Source organism: Notechis scutatus, chromosome 3 (genome assembly GCF_049901735.1).
Source record: "Notechis scutatus isolate UNSWTSFEM ecotype Mainland chromosome 3, rNotScu1.2, whole genome shotgun sequence".
Classification (NCBI taxonomy): Eukaryota; Metazoa; Chordata; class Lepidosauria; order Squamata; family Elapidae; genus Notechis; species Notechis scutatus.
Window position 1 is genome coordinate 111,824,064 of NC_142011.1, and position 15,061 is coordinate 111,839,124.

The 15,061-nt window shown below is 43.2% G+C and overlaps 1 protein-coding gene across 6 annotated transcripts in view; it reads left to right on the forward strand.

Moving 5' to 3' along the window:
• The window catches only part of LOC113421456 (carboxyl-terminal PDZ ligand of neuronal nitric oxide synthase protein), an 85,705-nt gene that overhangs the window by 20,562 nt on the left and 50,082 nt on the right, over nucleotides 1-15,061 (forward strand). For 3 of the 6 annotated variants that reach the window (XM_087962465.1, XM_087962464.1, XM_087962466.1), the window contains 2 exons: nucleotides 10,323-10,381; nucleotides 11,552-11,660. In XM_087962465.1, coding sequence (XP_087818591.1) covers nucleotides 10,323-10,381; nucleotides 11,552-11,660 — 168 coding nt within the window. Of the gene's footprint in view, nucleotides 1-10,309; nucleotides 10,382-11,551; nucleotides 11,661-15,061 lie in introns of those variants that run through there. The other 3 variants (XM_026681839.2, XM_087962467.1, XM_087962468.1) reach the window with 2 other exon arrangements.

Below are 15,061 nucleotides of genomic sequence, written 5' to 3' on the forward strand. Positions count from 1 at the left end.
GGAAAATACCCGAACATAGCTGAATACCATATATATAAATACCCGCGAAAACTTAAGAAAACATAGATAGATAGATAGATAGATAGATAGATAGATAGATAGATAGATAGATAGATAGATAGATACTGTGTATGTATATAACCACGCATACACATGCTCCATATCAATGGCTAGGCAATTGCATATAGGCAAACTTTCCACATATCCCATATAAGCCATCTGTAGCATGCCAGTTAAGAATTTCATTACCCACATCCGTCCATAACCCACCCAGTCTAGGTGCATTTTCAAATGAGTTACTACATTGTGTCAGGTTAATTCCAAACTGAAAGGTTACATTAAGCAAAGAAAAGACCCTTATTTGGACTACTGTGTCCAAGGCAGGTTGATCAGGTTTAATGCCCCAATTCTTATACATTTAATCTAGTCTTCTATTATTACTATATATCTTCTATTATTACTTCTATTATTACTCTATTATCATTTAGTCTTCTATTATTACTATATCACAAGGTTCTTCACAAGTGCATACTGGTCCACAATCACAACAATGTTGACACCAAAACATTCAGTGATACAGTTACAATCACAGAACCAACACATCCTGTAGGGTGCAAAGTTCCACAGCTTCACTTGGGATCTTCAGATGGAATAACATAGGCCATCACTCAGGCAGGAAAAATCAAAAAGTTGGTACTCCTGCAACAACAAAAAAGAAATCACAAACAAAATACATTCATACCACCATGACCAGTTTTTGGTAATGTTTATTTTTAGCTGGTCTTCTCTAGGAACCACTTTCCAAGTTCATCAACTGGTCCTTTTACACACTTGTAGTGGGTCCACCCTTTGTCTTTTGTTCAGACTGCTATTTCAGTGGTCAGCAGGACTTAGCAGGACCTGTCCCAGGCTTGGCTAAGTTTTTTCTTACATCAGCTTTTTATCAGGATCCAATCACCAGGCTGGAACTTCTCTGGGATCTTGGAGACACCCACAGTTCTGCCACAGTGCCCAGTGATCTTGGTGTGCTGGCCACAGACACGGAGGCCCTGGAAGTGGTGCAGGCCCCGATTGGCCCTGATCTTCTTCAGGCGCCCCAAATCTTCGCACAGCTTCTTGTCCAGCCCATTGGGTAAGACCTGGCTGTACTTGCCGTTCTTGCGGTCCTTCTGCCTTTTGAGTCAGGGATCTTGTGGTGGTGACCCACTTGACCTCATCCTTTGTGAGCTCCCCAGCCCGCTTGGTCAGGTTGATGTCTACTTTTCGCAACACCATGTGAGCATAGTGCCTACCGATCGATGTTGGTGTTCAGGACATGCAGGATGTGCTGGAACTTATGGACAGCAAATTCAGAAAGTAGGGTTTGAAAGTAGTCCTTTGTTTCTGAGGTAATATAAAGAAGAGGAGAGGTCAAGTATACAGTTCTTTACAAAAAAAAACACCTAGTTTCATATTGTGGAATTTCCAAGTGTGGTAATGCAAGCATCATTTCATAAGATAAAGTGTCCCTTTTTGGTCAAGTTAAACATTTGGTCCATGGCATAGATGAATTTGCGTTCCATGGACTGTGACATTCCTACTGAATTCCCACACTCCATGATTGATTGAAGCACTTTTGCAGAAAAATAATTTGCTGTCTATAGCTTCTAGTATCCCATATCTTGGTATTATCTGTTCCAGTATAATTTTGGTGATTACGCTGCATTGGGTCTCATGGCTGGATAAGCCTCAACCCATCCAGTCAAGTGATCCACTATCATCAATAAATAATTAAATCTCCCCACTTGAGGGAGTTCAATAAAATCAATCTGAATGCATTGAAATGGTCTCATGCTAAATCCTCCCTCTAAAACTCCTTCTTTTATCCTTGACAGATAGGGTCTAGCATTTTAGACAAAACTGTCACTGGCTGTCTTTTTCCTTCCCACTGCTGTGTTAAAATTCTCAAAAGCCATTCCCTTATCCATGTAACACTAGGTGTTTAGTTTTGCATAAAAGTCTTTATTCAACTTACAATATCCAGGCAATCCTAGAAAGTTTCTCTCTCTTTCTACATATTGTAATTTCTAACTCATCTCTAACAATTCCTAAAAGGACAACAACTTGTGTTGCTAACAAACAAACAAACAAACAATGAATGTCATAGGATGAAGCATCTTGACTCCTAAGCATCCATAAGGCATACAGACATAAAGACATAAAAGAGGGTGGTTAGAAGAACAACTTTAAAGATAAAACAAACAATCTAAATGAGGTATTTTAAGTCAATGCTCGAAAATATATTTGGGTCAAACTTTAGTGTCAAATTGATTTAATGTCAAATCTCTGCTTTGAGCAAAATATGGATTAAGAGCATATACAGAGGGAAACTTTTGATTCCCTTGCTGAGCTGAGCTCCATTGTAAACTGGGAGCTGAGCCAGCTGCAAAGATAATGTTTCTCCCTTTCTCTCTCTAGCTTTAGTAAATCACACATATTTCCCTTCCCCTTCTTCAAATTTCTTCCCACATTCTTTCTTTATATGAAAGGTATCAAAGTACTCTCCTTTTAATCTGGGATGGGGGTCAACACACACAGGCATTTACACCAACATTTTATCATCAACATACTCACACATTTCTACTGTAATCAGACTGCTTGCATAAATAATTTCCCACACAAAAATTTCATTTCTGTCAGATGGTACTCCATTCAAAATCCAAGAAAGAAATTCCATTACTCCATTACTCCATTAGATCCATAACTCCATTAATTAGAGAAAAGATATCTTTTACTGGAAGTCAAGTGGTAGCAACAAAAGAATTCTGAATCTGAGAAAATGAGCACGTAAATCACATACACAAAGTGATGGCAACGTTCCCACCCACAATAGTTCAATTTGTTCAACCAATAAGAAGTTGTGTATAACATCATGTGGACATCTCCAGGTGGTGATGAGGCCTCTGTCCGTTGACCTTGACATATTTTGATAAAGAGCTGCGGCTGCGCATAGCATAGGATAGAAGCCTAAGCAAGAAACTTTCCTCCCCCCCACAACTTATACAGTTCTGTTTTGTAAAACCTCCAGCTCACTTCCCATAACCAAATCCCCCCTCCTCCCCCCGTTACTTATGACAGCCGAAAGATGCAAAGCAAAGGAAGAAAATCTTGAAGGCTGACATTCAGATGCAAGAGAGGTGTTAGTCCTAAAAAAGAGAAAGAATAGAAGATAAAATAATAATATACATGTAACACCATAATACTATATTTTATCAGGATTTAGTATGAAACGCCTTGACAAGCTTAGGAGCTTGAACATCCTTCTAATTCACCCATTCAGAATAGGAAGGAGGAAAATGTTTCCAAACAACTAAATATTGGAGTCAACCTCTTTGTTTCCTGGAATCCAAGATTTCTTTAACTTCAAAATGTTGCTCACCTTCAATTAGCAAAGGCACGGGGGGGGGGGGTCGACCTGAGCCGGTCTCAGGTCAGAGGTATGTTCAGGTTTTAATAAACTAACATGGAAGACGGTGGATTCGTCGGAGGGTTTTTAGTAATTGCAGTTGGACTGCCCCTGGATTCACAATTCGTTCACTTGGAAAAGGTCCAACATACTTAGGTCCAAACTTTTTTGACTTTTGTGTGGTCTGCAAATATCTGGTGGATAAGAAGACTTTGTCACCAACTTGATATGTTTTTTGTGGAGTTCTTTTTTTATCTGCAAATTTTTTATGAGCTTGATGAGCATCATCTAATGCTTTACGGGTAACCGGCCAGGTAAGCTGGAGCTGTGTTATCCATTCATCTAATGACTGAATGTTAGGTTTCTCCCATGGAAGCTCGGGTATGGGTACAAAGTCTTGTCCCGAAGCCACTTTAAATGGAGTAAACCCAGTACTACTATGTACCGAATTGTTATATGCCACCTCAGCAAATGGCAATAGGTCAGCCCAATCATCTTGCTGATAATTTATATAACATCTAAGATACTGTTCCAATACAGAGTTAGTTCTCTCACAAACCCCATTGGTTTGGGGCAGAGCTTAAGCCCTGGGCGGAGCCCAATAACTTCAGGAACTCCTTCCAAAACTTTGAAGTAAACTGGACACCCCTATCTGAGATTATGCTTTCAGGAACCCCATGTAACCTGTAGATATGTAAAATAAACAGTTTAGCCAAAGTTTTCGCAGATGGGATCTTTGCACATGGTATGAAGTATACCTGTTTGGAAAACAAATCTGTTACTACCCAAATAACTGTATTTCCCCTGCTTTCAGGTAATTCCACTATAAAATCCATAGAAATTTCTTTCCATGGAGCAGTTGGCCTAGCCACATTTTGTAGCAAGCCTACTGGTATACCAGGAAGCTGTTTGGCTGAGATACAGATAGGACAACTAGCCACATAAGCCTCAATGTCTTTTTCAAGGTAGGCCACCAAAATTGCCTTTTAACCAAGTGTAAGGTCTTTACAAATCCAAAATGTCCAGTAGCTTTAGAGTCACGAGCTTGCTGTAATATTTGGTTTCTCAACTTTGCTGGCACATGTAATTTGGCCCCCACCCATGCCAATCCATCTCTAACCGTACAGTTATTTGAGTGAGCCAAGAACAAATCATCAAGTTTCAGAGCTTCTTTTAATTGTGTAGATAAATCATTTGATAATTCAACTTCCTTCTTTTTCTGGGCTCTGGTAACCACTGGAGCCACCAACTGTTTGGTGGGGACAATAGGCCGGACCACTTCTGGGCAGGCACTATTATATTGAGGTAATCTAGATAAAGCATCTGCCATGAAGTTCTTCCCCCCTGGAATGTACTTCAATGAAAAATTAAAGCATTTGAAGTACTGTGCCCAGTGAACTTGCTTGGGAGACAGCTCCCGAGGCGTTTTCAAAGCCTCTACATTTTTATGATCCGTCCACACCTCAAAAGGGTATTTTGCCCCTTCTAGAAAATGACTCCAGGTTAACAGAGCCCAGCAACAGCAAAAGCTTCTTTTTCCCAGTTCGGTCTCAGTTTACATGAAGTATATGCACATGGTTGCAGAGTCCCCATCTCGTCTGCTTCTAGTAACACTGCCCCGACTGCTGCGTCGTTCTCATCGGCTTGGATTACAAAAGGGGTATCCATGTCCGGGTGCTTGAGCATCGGCTCAGCAGCAAACAGTTGTTTCAACTTCTTAAAAGTGGCTTGGCACTCCATGGACCACTCCGTGGTTTCCTAGGTTTCGTTTTCACCTCCCCTTTGGTTTTTAGGAGATTTGTAATAGGCAGTGCAATCTTCGCAAAAGCAGGGATAGACTGACGGTAAAAATTAGCAAATCCCAAGAAACTTTGCAGTTGTTTCCTGGTGCGGGGAGGGGCCCATTCCAAAATGGCACAAACTTTCCCCAGATCCATTTCTATGCCATCATGTGATGTTGTGGCTCTGATTCCCGAGCCTGTGCTGTCAGAGGAAGAGGGCTTGGAAGATGAGGAGGAACTGGGAATGCTTTCCTCCCCAGGACCTTCCTCTCTGGCAATGCCTTCCTCCCTGATAATGCCTCAGGTTTCATCAGACAACCGAGAGGAACAGCCTGAGATTAATCAGGAGGAAGGCATATCGGAGCAGCCCCTGACAGGGAGTCAAGAGGAAGAATGTTGGCTTGATCCTAAGCAGCGTCGTAGGGAGAAACGTGAGCAGCAACGTAGGAGGCGTGGGAGGGTCAGAGAGTGAGATGAGTCATTGAGCCACACCCCACAGAGGATAAAAGTGGGTGTGTTTTCGGCTGGAACTTTGTATGGGACAAAGTTTAATTTTCTTCAGGTTTTCTTTGTGAATGATTTTTGTGGTCTGCCTTGTAATTTTCTGTGAGTAGCTTTTTACTTGTTATCAGTTCGGACTTGGCAGGCAGAGCGTGTTGGAATGCCAAGGACATTATCAGTTCCAAAGAATTAACTGTGTGAAGTCCGAGCCAGCTTGCCTGCCTGTGTTTGTGTGAGTTTGTACTCTTTCATCTTTTGGGAAAGAAGAAAGGTGAGACAGAACAATGTGATATGCAATAGCCTTTAGTCAATTAAAAAATTAAAATTTAAAAATGAAAAAATTAGTCAATTTTTTCCTGGTGGAATTCCCATTTGGAGAACTTCGCGTACAGCTCAGCAGCTCGAAGTTTTTCCAGAACTGAATGCACTAGTTTCACATGTTCATCATGACTCTCCGTGTAGACAAGAATATCATCAAGATAAACCAGCACCCCCTTGTATAAATGTTCGTGCAGAACCTGATTTATCATTTGCATGAATACTGCAGGGGGGCCCTGTAGGCCAAATGGAAGAACGTTGAATTGGAAAGACCCCATTGGGCAGTTAAAAGCAGTTTTCCATTCATCTCCTTCCTTAATTCAAACATGGTAGTAAGCTTCTCTCAGATCGAGTTTTGTGAAAATTTTCCCTTTGACTAAGTGGGCCAACATATCCTTCATCAAAGGGCGGAAGTACATGTTCTCCACCGAAATTGCGTTGAGGTTCTGGTAATCCACACACAAATGAAGAGAGCCATCTTTCTTCTCATGGAATAATACTGGGGCCGCTACTCAGGGCCTAGCAGGTTGGATGAAACCACATTCCAAATTTTTATCAATGAATGACCACAGCTCTTCCAGCTCCCGCATCGAGTACAGTTTTGGTTTTGGGAGTTTCATTCCTGGCAAAATTGCAATACTGCAATCTGTTGAGCGATACGGGGGAGCTCGTCCAACGCCTTCTCACTGAATACCTCCTTTAAGTCCCAATATTACTCTGGAATTTTCTCCTCCCCCAATGGATTCTCGGTGCCAGTGGAGGCCAGCTCTGTGGGGGTTGGTCAGTACGTATGCGCAATGATCCCCTCCTCCAGTCAACGTGGGGTTTCCATTTCTGGAGCCAGGGCAAACCCAGTATTAGGGGGCGCTCCATCCCAGGGGCCACAATAAAACACAAAGTCTCTCTATGCTTCCCCATCATCATTTCTACTGGTTCCATTATGAAATGTGCAGGACCACCCCCAGCTACCAATCCATCCAGTTGGCAAAATGCTAATGGCTTTTTTAAAGTCTTTAGCCTTAAGCCCATTTTCTCTACTACTTCCGAGCTGATTACGTACCTTGTGCACCCAGAGTCTAACAAGGCCAACTTTTTCCCTTGGGCTCCCGACATGGGTACCGTTAATCTCACTGGAATGGTCATAGGGCCCTTGTTTGGACTTACCAGTGAGTCGTCTTCTGATTCGGATTCACTCTCTTCAGAAGAGGTTGGAGTTCCCAGCTCCTCTCCTTTCGGAGGGGTGATCTCTACAACTTCCTCCACTTTAAGCGCCTTTTCGGGAGGCTTTGCTGGAGGTTTTTCAGGTTTTGTTCCTCCTCCTGGCGCCTCCTTTGGCTCCAGCTTGGCAGTCTGCAGCCCAGTGACCTTCCTTCTCACATCGGAAGCATGCAGTGGTCTTGGGTTTTGCTGCCATTCCTCCCTTTTGAGGTTTTAAGGCTTCTCAAGAGCTGGTGGGGGAGGACTTGCTCCAACCAAGGCCCCCCTGGCATCTGTTTCAGGTCAGATCAATTTCCACCTTTGCTGCCAGCACGTACCACAGCTGCAGCTCACTGGGGTCTCTTCTGGCAATACAGCTTTGATAAACCTCTTCATTCAAACCATCTTTAAAAGCTTCAATCAGGGCTCCCTGGGACCAGCCTCAAATATGGCACGCCAGCTCTCTAAATTCCTGGGTGTAATCGGCCACTGATCTCTGCCCGTGATTTATGGTTTTCATCCTAATTCTAGCCTTACGTTCAGCAAGTGGGTCTTCAAATCTGGCCCGCAGTGCAGTCATGAACAGGTCATAATTCATCAGTTAAGGGGGCATTATCATTATGCAAAGTCACCATCCACTTTGCAGCTTCCATAGCCCTTGTAACACATCTCACTTTGGCTGCTTTCGAGGAAAAATTATCCCCATATTCCTCCATATGGTTCCAGACTTGTGCCAGGAAGAATCCTAACTCCTTGGGACACCCCCCCCCCCTATATTTTACTTCCAATGGAGGCACCTTTGGAGTTCTATGCCTTCTGGCAATTACTCCTCCCACTGGGGGGCCCTGGGCTGCTGCTGCCTGTTGCACTGGCCCAGGTTGATTTATGGGGGTGGCTGCTCTGATTCTTCTGGCTGGGGCTGCCTCCCCCTCTTCCCTCTCATACCTTTGATCAGTCTGAGTTTCTCCGACAGCTTCATTTAGAAGATGCAGGGCTTGAGTTAGTAAAAACTTCCTTCTTTCCTTCTCTTGCCATGGCTCTTCTCTTCCACACCAATGGGCAGTGGTCACTCCCGGAGGGGGCTTTTCCTCAGGATCCTTCCAGCCGACTCCCAGGAACCATTTGGGATTTACAGCTGATTTTTCGCCAAGACTGAAATCTGCTAACAAGTCGGCTTCCCCTGCCGCCTCTAACAGCAGGGAATCTGGTCCTGCAGTCGCTCCCAGGTCTTCTTGGTCGCTGGCTGGATTAAACATTGTGTTCAGACCCCCTCAGAAGAAAATGTATTAATTCTCCGGGTGGGCTGGTAAAGTGAGATTCAGAATAATGTCAGATGGTACTCCATTCAAAATCCAAGAAAGAAATACTTAGACTCCATTAATTAGAGAAAATATATCTTTTACTGGAAGTCAAGTGGTAGCAACAAAAGAATTCTGAATCTGAGAAAATGAGCACATAAACGCAGGCAAAGCCACCGCAGCGGTAGTGTCCTGAGTTGCCTTAGCATGCTCGGTTAGTTAAGAATCGCCCTACCCAGAGAAAGAAGTGGGGCTGAAGGAGGAGGAGGCAGATAGTGGAGAAGCAAGCAACTCAGGGCGCTACTGCTGTGGCGGCTTTGCCTGCGTTTCCGAGGCTTCGATGTTGGGAGAGACAGCAAGGGCTGGAAAAGGGGAGAGCTGTACATGGCTTCGTCTCCCTTTCCTTTCTGCCTGCACATGGGCGGGGGGGGGGGGAGGAAAGAGAGAGAGCCGGGAGCAATTCAAAGCTAGAAAACTAATGGGGAGAGCTGACAGCGGGTGCTGGGGGAGGGGACTGTTGTTGCCACCGCCTCTGTGTGTGGGAGCGTGCATCTCAGGGACCTGAGCCGAGAGGCACGGGAACTGCAAGTGGGAGTGTTTGATGATTTCGAAGAACTCCTGGAACATGGTAGATTGGCGTTTCGTATGTCTCAGTGAAAGAGTGAGCTTTGTTTCGTCTCCTTTCCTTCCCTGGTAATGCGAGAGATGCTTTCTCTCCACCCCCACCCCGAATTAATCACCAAGAGCGGCAGTCCTTCTTCAGGCAGATGCCTGCTGAGAAGCCCCTGGAGTGGCAGTCAAGGGGCGCTGCCCCCCAAGGAGAGCAAAGCCCCCTTTCTGCCTCTGCTTCTCCTAGCAGCAATTGCCCCAAGGCCCCTCAGCTCAGACACACACACACACACCCCTCCCGCTCTTCTGTCTCTTTGGAAAGTGCCAGGTGGGGGGAGGCTTCCAGCCCGGAACTTTTTATTTTGTTATCATTAAGCATTTACATTTTTGTTATAATTAAATAAGTAAGTGTGTGTGTGTGTGTGTGTGTGTCATGTATGTTTGTGTGTGTGTGTGTATGTATGTATGTATGTATGTATGTATATAAATTTATATTTAACATAAAAAAATGTATTAAATGTGCTAGCTTTAAAAAAAAATCATATTAGTGGTCCTCGGGATTTAAAAGTATGAGTTTGGTGGTCCCTGAGATCTAAAAGGTTGGCGACCCCTGGTCTAGAATAGTATGCGGTCTCCTGCTTGAGGAGGGGGTTGGACTAAAAGACCTCCCATGTTCCTTCCAACTCTGTTATTCTGTTATTCTTTTTTCTGGTCAGCAGAGTAGCAGAAGGGATGGGGGAGCAGAGAAGACTGGATATGGGGTAAAGAGAAGAGTTAATTGCATTGGGAAAGGAAGAAACAGAAAGGTTGCACTGGGAGGAGGGGAAGAAAGTAATTAGAGAAGGAAAGAAAGAAAAGAAAGAGAAAACCTACCCAGGCATTACCAAAAGGATTAAAAATAATTAGACATGCAGCAGGGAGGAACCCAATTGGCAAGGGACATGTAATTTTCAAAGGTTTTCATACTTTTCAGCTGCAGACTATGCAGTCATTTGCAATATTTTCCATTCTCGGTGAATGTGATATAACCACCTTCCCGGAACAATATAGCTATGAAAGTGCTTGGTTCCTTAGTAAGAATGTCTAAAGGACATTCATTTCATTAGAAGTTTTATAAATGTTATGTCACTCAGTGAAGCATCTGTCCTGCTTATACGCAGCTCTCTTTTACAGAAGAAAGAGTGGGACTGGGATGACAGCAAGCTACTGGTGATGCATGACCCAATCTACAGGTAAGAGTTGTGAGTAAGAAAAACATGGGTTAGCAGCCTCAGTATTTGTCCCTGGGAGAAGGAAAAGTTAATTAGCAGTGTGAATATTATAGGCAAGTCTCCAATGACTTGAATAAGGTTCTATTTTGCAGACAGGACTATTGAGAACAATATCAATAGTACTGGGACTTATACTGCTTCATGAAACAAACAAAATGTTAAAAGTTATATTTATATAGTTACTTACCAAGCACATCAAAATTATATTGAAGTAACCAAAATGTCTTTACGATCCCCAAGGCCCTTTTGAGTACCCCTGTTTGGAAATTGAAAGTTGAAAAATTTGACATGCACTACTGCTTCATAGTGCTTTATAGAACTCTCTGGTTTAGAGTCAGCATATTGCCCACAACAATGTGGGTCCTCATTTTATCGACCTTGAAAGGATGGAAGACCATAGCTCTTAGAGGGTTTAAAGAAGGTAGAAACTGCTGGTAGATAGCTGATCTTTACATGGATTTGTCTCTCTTTCCCCAGATCATTTTGTTCCAGGTTGTAGTATATTTGAACTCTGCACACAGTCCAGAATGAATCCAGATTGGGACCTGAGACCAAGCTAGCACTTGGCAGAGATTTCTAGGCCTTGATGTGACAGTGATCGCACTTTGAAGGATAGTTTCTATTTCAGTCTTCCCTTTTCACCAGTCCAACTTCATACTTTAGGACATGAGCACTGTACATGCAGAAGTATTTGTAGGAGAACTAATAATCCTTTGGATGGAATTCTGGAATTCATATTATAATTCTGTCATGCCACAGCTATAACTTGCATGAGAGAAAATATTAATTGGTAACTGACTACATGCATTTTAAGAGTCAACCAGTTCACTAAACAGAAATGGTTAGCATTGGAATATTATTCCAGAGCTTTAATCATATTAGATGGTAATAACGTATCCTGATTAATAAAATATCTGGTTAAAAAAAATGTGTAAGTGGTAGAGTAAAGGAAATAAATAAATTGCAAAATGGTAGTATTGGAAATATATTATTATATTTGCCAGTGTTAATTACAAACAATCAATGAGAACTCATACCTTGACTTGGCTTGCTTTTCTCCAAGACAGTGACAGAATAGTTTGTTTTCTATGTGGCATATATATTGCATATATAGTTCTGCTATTTTTGCAGGATATTTTATGTGTCCCACGATTCCCAGGACCTGAAGATCTTCAGTTATATTGCAAGGGATGGCTCCAGTAACACCTTCCGCTGTAATGTTTTCAAGTCCAAGAAGAAGGTATGTTGCAAGTTGACAAGATACAAGCTTAGGGCCTCTTATAAATCCCTCTAACAACTGAAGGTCATCATCCCACTCTGGATATTGTGCATAGTTTATATCTCTATTTTCTAAAAGTCTATTTACATGGGAATTGTAAACAGGTTTTCAGTATTTTCCTCGCATTAGGTGGAGGAGATTACGTGCTGTGGGAAAGGAGCTGTCAGGCTTCCAGCTAACACACCCAACAGAATCAAAACTCCAAGGCAGGCATATTTCTCAAAGTATAGATTTATTAGGTATGTCATATTGAAATATCTGGAGAAAACCTGAGGTTTTCCCCACCCAAATCAAACCCCAAAGTTCAGGTCACACATCCATCACATGGGCCAACCAGGTCTCCCATGCCTCTCCAGCACCTGGTAGAGCATCCTTGGCTCCCATGGGAACAAATGTTGTGGTTATATATCCCCAGCTATCTCTGTCTCCCCCCCTTATGTTCCCACAGCTCCAACTGGCCTTGCTATGGCAGCCCTGAAGATGCTCCTAAAATGGTTTCATCTCAAAATAGCTTCGGGGCTAACAGGAGCTTCTTTGTACTTTCTAAGCAAGATTTTTATTTATGCTGTGTTGATGATACTTGAAACAATGTATTTCCCCCAGCATCTTTCCTCAACAGCTGGTGAAATAGCTAGTAAAAAGACATCTGGAAACAAAGGTCAAAAGTGAAAGTGCCTGACAAGATGGAGGACTTATATACTCTTCTCTTACAGAGCAATGAGTTAAAATGGTGGCAGCGGAAGCAGTATCAAATCACAGGGAGAGAAGTTACTAAATTAATTAAGAAAATATAAGGAGAAAGGGGAAATGGAGAAAAAAGAAGCAGAAAGTTAGATAACAACGATAGAAGGGATAAAGGAAAAAAAGAAATTGGGGTAAGGAGAAAAACACCAGCAAAACAGCAGCGCACCAAATGAATGGCTGAGTTGGAGGCAGCTGGCAACAGAGAATAGATCCAGCTCAGGAGCCCAACAAAGCAGCCCAACGCTGGAAAAGAGGCAACTGAGAGTAGTGAGCCAGCGGCTGAACAGCAGGCAAGAAGGGAGGTTGTGGGAGGCAGCGAACTGGTGGATCACAGTATATTTGGTAATTGACTAGACCCATACTCCAATCTAGGCAGCCCAGTTCAAGGGGGCAGCCAGGCATCCCAGGGCTCAGGGCCCAGCAAACTAGAGGCAGCCCAACTACCATAGCCATCCCCCTTCGAATTTCCAGCCTGACCTGCTCCAGGTGGAGGAATTGTGGAGGATTTTATCCCTCCCCAGTGAGATCAGCAGACACTCCCCCATCTCCTGCTAGCCCGGCAGCCCTTCTCAGTGACCCATGTGGAGGAAGATAACATACTGGACTTCCATATAATGCAAACACAAGCAATATAAAATAATCCAACAGTGTCTTAAACTTTAAAAGAACTGATTTTAAGAAACTCAGAGGAAAGATTCCATGGATGAAAATCCTAAAAGGGAAAACAACTCAAGAAGCATGGGAAACTATATGTCTATAGAAAAAAAAAAAGAATTAGGGGTAACATGATAGCTGTATTCCAATATTGGAGGGGCTTCCTCAAAGAAGAGGGGGTCAACTTGTTCTCCAAAGCACCAGATGGCAAAACAAGAAACAATGGTTGGAAGCTAATCAAAGAGAGAAGCAACCTAGTAATAAGGAGAAACTTCCTAAGGACAATTAACCAGTGGAACAGCTTGCCTTCAGAAATCATGGGCACTCCATTGCTGGAGGTTTTTAAGAAGAAACTACAGTCTCTTATCTAAAATGATATAGATTCTCCTGCTTGAGCAGAGTGCTGAAGACCTCCAAAGTCCCTTAAAGCTCTGTTCTGTTTTGTTCTGTTCTGTTCTATTTCTATTTCTATTATTTCTATTTCTATTCTAAAATATCTCACTTCTCTTAATTAAAAAGTGAAACTATCTAACTTTTAGCAGATGGCTTATTATCATCTGTGATCACCACTTAGTCAGAAAGATTTATTTTTTTACAGGGAAAATAGAACTCACAGTATCTTTTATTGGCAGGTAAAACTTGGCCTCTACAGAAAACTCTCTTTCATCCTGTTGTTTCACTCTCCTTTCCCAGAAACTTCAAATTCTACATTGTGGCCCTGTGTTTTTGTCTTGATGTAGCTGCTTGGTCTTAACTGCTGCCATTATTTGTCTTTTAGGGGGATGCCTTTACCTGCTCTCCTCCTCTTTAACTCTGAGGTGTGGGATGGATAAGGATCCTATATTCTGTGCCCTCACTAGCAAATAACAACAACCCAAGCAAATAAAATTATAATGCATTTTATTACACCACCTCCCAGGACTATAGTGTGTGATGTGTGATTAGGGCATGATGGGGTATCTTATGATAGATAGCAATGATGATGTTCGTCCATCGTGTTTGAAGAGGACCTTGACATCAGGTTGTGGGCTGTCCACAGTGTGTCCGCAGGTGGCTGGTAAGGTCTATATGGGCACAAAATGTTCTGCCATGTCAGGCAGACGTGTGGGCACCATTGTTGCAACATTTGTAGCTCTGGCTTTGCGGAGTGCTTGCTTCTCTTGTGATATGGTTGTTATTCTGACTTCACATGTCTGGCAGCCTTGGTGGGTCAGTGTGCGCCATGTCGATTTTGTGCCAGGGTTTCCCAGGAGGAGGTGTCAATATCCAGGGACTTGAAAGAGGCTTTCAACATGTCTTTGTATCACTTCCTTTGTCCCCCATGCAATCGCTTTCCTTGAAACAGCTCACCATAGAGGAGCTGTTTAGAGATACAGTGGTCTGGCATCCTTGCAACATGGCCTGCCCAGCGTGTCTGGGTTTTCATCAGCAGGGTGTGAACTAATGGCAGGCCTGCTCTGGAGAGGATTTCTGTGTCTGGCACCTTGTCCTGCCATCGGTCCTCAGAAGTCTGTGGAGGCAGGTCATGTGGAAGTGGTTCAATTGCCGAGCATGCCTCCTGTATACAGTCCAAATCTCACTGGCATGGATCAGGGTAGTTAGCACTACTGCTCGGTAAACTTCGATCTTTGTAACAAGGCTTATTCCATGGCAGTCCCAAACGTTGGTCAGTAGTCTGCCAAATGCAGAGCTTGCCTTGGCAATTCTGCAGTTGACCTCAATGTCAATTGTCACTCTGCGGGAGAGGGTGCTGCCAAAGTATGTAAATTGGTGTTGGGCTTTCGGAGCTGGCTGATGCATCACTTCGGTCTTCTTTGTGTTGATGAGGAGGCCGAAGTTGCCGCATGCTGCTGAGAATTTGTCCACACTGGCTTGCATTTCCTGCTCTGATCCAGCATTCAGGACACAGTTGTCAACAAAAAGGAGGTGTGTCCTTTATCTTGGTGACAGCCTGGAGTCTTTAC